General features: G+C 42.4%; 1 protein-coding gene across 1 annotated transcript in view; it reads right to left on the reverse strand.

Annotated features, from left to right (window-relative positions):
• Positions 1 to 4,947, reverse strand: part of LOC120035089 (melatonin receptor type 1A-A-like) — a 60,899-nt gene extending 55,952 nt beyond the window's left edge. The window contains exons 1-2 of the mRNA XM_038981859.1: positions 4,895 to 4,947; positions 4,644 to 4,798 (exon numbers count right to left, since the gene is read on the reverse strand). Coding sequence (XP_038837787.1) covers positions 4,644 to 4,798; positions 4,895 to 4,947 — 208 coding nt within the window. The remainder of the gene's footprint in view (positions 1 to 4,643; positions 4,799 to 4,894) is intronic.
• Between the last annotated feature and the right edge of the window lie 1,053 nt (positions 4,948 to 6,000).

A 6,000-nucleotide genomic window follows, 5' to 3' on the forward strand; every position in this document is an offset into this window, starting at 1 on the left:
CCACCCGGCCAGGTCTCTGACCTCCTTCCTATAGGCTGTCTCGTTGTTGTCGGTGATCAGGCCTACCACTGGGAGATGTGTTGCTACCTACCCTCACCACCTGGGGTCGGCCCGTCAGGAAGTCCAGGATCCAGTTGTAGAGGAAGGTGTTTAGTCCCAGGATCCTTAGCTTAATGATAAGCTTTGAGGGTACTATGGTGTTGAACACTGAGCTGTAGTCAATGAATAGCATTCTCACGTAGGTGCTCCTTTTGTCCAGGTGGGAAAGGGCAGTGCGGAGTGCAATAGAGATTGCATCATCTGTGGATCTGTTTGGGCAGTATGCAAATGTGAGTGGGTCTAGGGTTTCTGGGATAATGGTGTTGATGTGAGCCATTACCAGCCTTTCAAAGCACTTCCATGGCTACGGACATGAGGGTCGTTTTCCTGTTGGAAGGTGAACATCCACCCCAGTCTGAGGTCCTGAGCGCTCTGGAGCAGGTTTTCATCAAGGATCTCTCTGTACTTTGCTCCGTTCATCTTTCCCTCGATAATGACTAGTCTCCCAGTCCCTGCCGCTGAAAAACATCCCCAAAGCATGATGCTGCCACTACCATGCATCACAGTAGGGATGGTGCCAGGTTTCCTCCAGACGTGACGCTTGGCCAAAGAGTTCAATCTTCGTTTCATCAGACCAGAGAATCTTGTTTCTCATGTTCTGAGTCTCTTTAAGGGCCTTTTGGCAAACTCCAAGCTGGCTGTCATGTGCCTTTTACTGAGGACTGGCTTCCGTCTGGCCACTCTATCATAAAGGCCTGATTGGTGGAGTACTGCAGAGATGGTTATCCTTCTGGAAGGTTCCCCCATCTCCACAGAGAAAGTCTGGAGCTCTGTCAGAGTGACCATCGGGTTCTTGGTCACCTAAATGACCAAGAACCTTCTCCCCCGATTGTTCAGTTTGGCCGGGTGGCCAGCTCTAGGAAGAGTCTTGGTGGTTCCAAACCTTCCATTTAAGAATGATGGAGGCCACTGTGTTCTTGGGGACCTGCAATTCTGCAGAAATGTTTTGGTACCCTTCCCCAGATCTGTGCCTCAACACAATCCTGTCTCGGAGCTCTACGGACAATTCCTTCAAACTCATGGCTTGGATTTTGCTCTGACATGCAAGGTCAAATGTGTCCTTTATATAGACAGGTGTGTGCCTTTCCAAACCATGTCCAATCAATTGAATTTACCACAGGTGGACTCCAATCAAGTTGTAAACACATCTTAAGGAAGATCAACGGAAACAGGATGTACCTGAGCTCAATTTCGAGTTTAATAGTAAAGTATCTGAATACTTATGTAAATAAGGTATTTGTCACGACTTCCACCGAAGTTGGTTCCTCTCCTTGTTCGGGCGGCGTTCGGCGGTCAACGTCACCGACCTTCTAGTCATCGCCGATCCACTTTTCATTTTCCATTGGTTTTGTCTTGTCTTCCATCACACCTGGTTCCAATTCCATTTATTACATGTTGTGTATTTAACCCACACACACAAAACTTTGGCACACAAACAACATTCTGCTTCTGAAAGGATGGAAAACAATAACACATCGCTGGGTTGAGAGAGAGTGCTTCAGATCAGAGTTCAATGTGCAGTCACACACACACCCACTCTCCTGCGGCACAGCCATTCTGTTCGCTGGCAGAGGGACAGGCCACATGGGCAGATAGACCTAGAAAGTAGAAAAGTTTCTGTGTCAATCAATATGGCCGCCATGAGGCATACGATTTGCCAATGCAGGGTTTTTTCCTTTTCTTCGGCTTGAATAGAAGGACAGGCACCATCTTTGGGAACTGGGCTGAGAAATTGCAAACGATCCTGAAAGGCATGAACCTAAGGATACAGGGAAACCGGGTGGCTGGCCTGCTTAAGGGATGTTAGTACTCGCCAAATGCTGTTGTGGAAACAGTATTAAGAGAGATACATCATTTTTTCACGTGGCTCATGTGAAAAAAGCCTGTGACATAGGTCCATTATTGTTGACATCATACAAAGCCAATTATTGTTGTGTAGAAAGCTGACAAAAGACTGAATGGATATTCATGTCAATGTAAATGGTTTCATAGAAAGCAAATATTCTAACTAGGGTTGGGCGGTATTTCATACCTTCATACCGTTCCTGTACCATACGGTATTGCCAGCAGTGCAGACAAGGGGCGCTATTTCTTTCCAAGCATAAAAATTTAATTAAATGAATATAAAAGCAAGACAGCAGGGATCTTGATCGAGGACGGGATTAATTGTCTCGGCTGTAACCAAGAAGCTTGATCTAGCAAGTTAGCCACTTAGCTAGCAAGTTAGCCACTTAGCTAGCAAGTTAGCAAACAAATGCCTAGCTGGAGCCCTGAGCTGGAGATAATTGATTTAGCACATCTTAGATACTTAACTTATAGTTAGTTTTAAGCAGTGCTACTTCAGCTACTCTGAACTGACAAAAACGGCTTCATATCAATAGTTTAAAGTAGCTTCCTCGACTTGTCTCCTTTCCTTCATCTGCACTGATGTGAATGGGCTGGACTGGACAGGTGAAGCAGTTGAATAATTGGGGACTACAATTAGGACTTTCAGACCAGTGCAAATGAAGGACAAGAGACAAGGAGTGGGCGTCACTTTAGACTGTTGAGATGCAGCCATTATTGATGCAGAAGAAGGAGAGGGAGCGCGTCAGACTGTTGAGATGCACAGAGAGAACTCTGTGCACTTACATTTAAATGAATCGGCCATCCCCTCCTCAAAGATCAAAGATGTGCTCCCTAACTGGGCAGTCACAGACTGGGCAGCATAAAATGTGATCAAACTTGTAAAAGCACATATCAAATAAAATAAATTCTCTGCACCTGACAGAATGTTCGATTATATTTACTGTATAAACTATTAAAAGACTCAAATCCAGGACACAGCGATTGTGCAATTTTGTGTATGTTTATATTAAATGGAAGTGATTACAATGATAAATAAAGATAGAGAGGGGGGTGGGACGAGGAATTACAGGAAGTCTTAATAATAATGATATTCATCACATTAGGGGGGGCTTAATATGACTAGCACAAATCCATTTTGCTTAAATCACCAAAAAATGCTCTGCGTTTGACATTAGGTCTAGGTTGTGACAAACAAACGCAACTAATAACATGAAACATCAAAGAAAAGAAAACTAATTTGGGTGGTAAAAAAATAGTCATTTAGCTAGATACACATTCCAGGAAACGATAAAACACTCAAATCTATCTACAATGTGGGTTCGTCTAGAATTCCAATCTGTCATTGAATGGCCAGAGCGGAACTGGAGCGCAAAGCATGTCATTTGGTATTTGGAGAACACACCAGTCTGTAATAATGTAGGACTAAATATATATTTTCTCAACAACTTAACTTCTATCTGGCGCACATTTTATCTGTAGCCTATCAAAACACAATGTAATTAGTTTTTATGATATGTATATCATTGCGTTCTCACACAATAATGTCATAGGTTCTTATCACAGGGTTACATCAGTACAGTACTTTGGAGTATAATCACTGGAATATAATCATCCAAACATACGTTAAATAATCACGCCACAGTACAATACTATAATGAATTTAAAATATCCACACTACACAACTTACAACATAATCCTACATACAGCATTATCCTACATTATAATATCAAACACATTATATAATATCTGGTGATAATAAGGTGGTCGAGACACAGCAGCCCCACTCCGATCCCAATTCATAAAACCGAAGTGCGCACGTGACGCATGTTCCGTCACCTAATCCAAAATGTCCATTGAAAAATCAAACGGATAGTTCAAGATGTTCTCATTCAACTTCCCAGTTTAGTTACATGATTGATAGGATGTGAAACGCAATCCCCAACTAAGCATGCCGAGGCTGTGGCGCAAATGTTTCCTAAAATACACTGCTGTCCATCCTATAATTTCTCTTGAGTGGCTTCAGGCGGCGCTTGTCAATCAATCTCCGCGAGTCTATTTTTCATTCTTGGAAGAGCCTCATTCGTTGACACTTTCTAGTTATTATTTCATCTTTGCTCGCTCGGAGATTAAACAGAGAAGTATTTAGTTAGACATGGTTATTCGGTCTGGTCAGAGCAGCTTGCGCGTCCATAGACGGTTATGATACGAGAGCGATAATCTAACTTTCATGACATGCCTATTTAGGCATCCTTGACTGGCCTATATAAAATTTACCGGTATACAACATACATTGTTTGGGGTATAAAATCAGGCTACCAACATTGACACGGCATCCTCTATAACGCTCGGGTAGCTACCTCCAAATGCCACCGGGACATTACTTTCACCTTAGCTTTAAACCCAAGCTAAATTAATTGGGATATACCAATGCATTTTATTGATTTTCATCGATGTATGTAGTACGCCTATCACAAATTCTGAATCACAAATAAGCCTACTTTTCTTGTTCATTTCGAGATTTGCGCGCGAACAGCGTACACAGCTTTACCCAAACGCTGGTTTGTTGTTGTCATATTTCGGACTCAACTGTATCCGAACAACAATGTTGTGTGAAATACAACACTTTGAAACTTGTTTATATACACAATACAATACTTTGGCTACTCCGACCTCATGCACAATAGTACTTTACTCACCTGCATTCCTTAGCTTCTTGTTCCGGTAGACAGAGAATATCACCAAAAGGTTGCCCAAAATATCAACCACTATAGTGAATATCAGAAAGCACCCCAAAGTTGTTGTAACCCACGGGGGGCGATTCAACACTTCCTCGTACGGGTCCAGCGACGACCTGTTCAGATAAGACCCATTTATAATCATTGTATATTTTGTAACTTTTCCAATTAGCGAAATAAACGTGCCGCCCGTCCCATAAAATGTAGTCTACATTTTGGACACAGGGATGCCGTGGTATTCTCCCGTGGCTTTCCTCCTGTCCATATTGCCCGTTATAGCTCCCGTAGACAACCTTCTGTTTACCCTTCTCGTCACAATGCTCGTGTGTCAGAGTCTACGCGTACATGGCTATATGTGTTACCCATCACATTGTTGGTATGTGACATTCAGAGGCAACTTCAAACCTTCCCATGTTAACATTGTGTTATTACAGTGAGCCTGTCGTGGGTGGTGTCGGGTAAGTGGTAGCCTAATGCTGCCTCTCAGCGCCCGAAAGAGGGAAAAACAGTGGACGGCACTCCTTTATTTCCCGGTGTGTTTTGAAGCCTGGCTGCGAGCTCCCCTCGCAATTATTGCTTTGCGTCCAGCGACTCGTCGTTCCTTTATTCATGCATTCGTTGATCCTTATTTTGAGGAATAGTTCATATTTGATCCATTCCCACATCGATTTATTCACACTTAAACGAAACAGATAAAATGCACCTTTTTCTAACATATCAATCAATATAAGGATGTTGACTAGCCTATGGCATTATTAAAATAATCCCGATGATTATGCTTAATATCAATTATTGGAATTTATTCCAATTACTATGATAGAGAAAATACTATTTATTAAAATAACATATTTACTCATATTATGGAGAGACAGAACGATTTAGACAGATGTACGGATGTAAATCCTGATCATATGTTATGATCACAATATATAGGTCAGGGTGAGAGAATATAATGGATGTGCATCTCTCTCTCTCGCTCTCTCTCTCTCTCTCTCTCTCTCTCTCTCTCTCTCTCTCTCTCTTCCCATGTTAACATTGTGTTATTCTCTCTCTCTCTCCCTTCTCTCTCTCTTTCCCTTCTCTCTCTCTCTCTCTCGCTCTCGCTCTCTCTCTCTCTCTCTCTCTCTGTCCCAACAGCATGTGTTGTAACGCAGAATCCACATGATTAGTATCTACAGAATATCAAGTTAAACTACAAACTCTAACATAGAAACAGTCAGTGCATCTCAAATGGCACCCTATGCACTAGTTTTGATCAGGGCTCATTGGGATCTGGTCAAAAGTAGTGCACTATATGGGAATATGCAGACTTATAGAG

Source organism: Salvelinus namaycush, chromosome 42 (assembly GCF_016432855.1).
Source record: "Salvelinus namaycush isolate Seneca chromosome 42, SaNama_1.0, whole genome shotgun sequence".
In the NCBI taxonomy this organism is placed as follows: domain Eukaryota; kingdom Metazoa; phylum Chordata; class Actinopteri; order Salmoniformes; family Salmonidae; genus Salvelinus; species Salvelinus namaycush.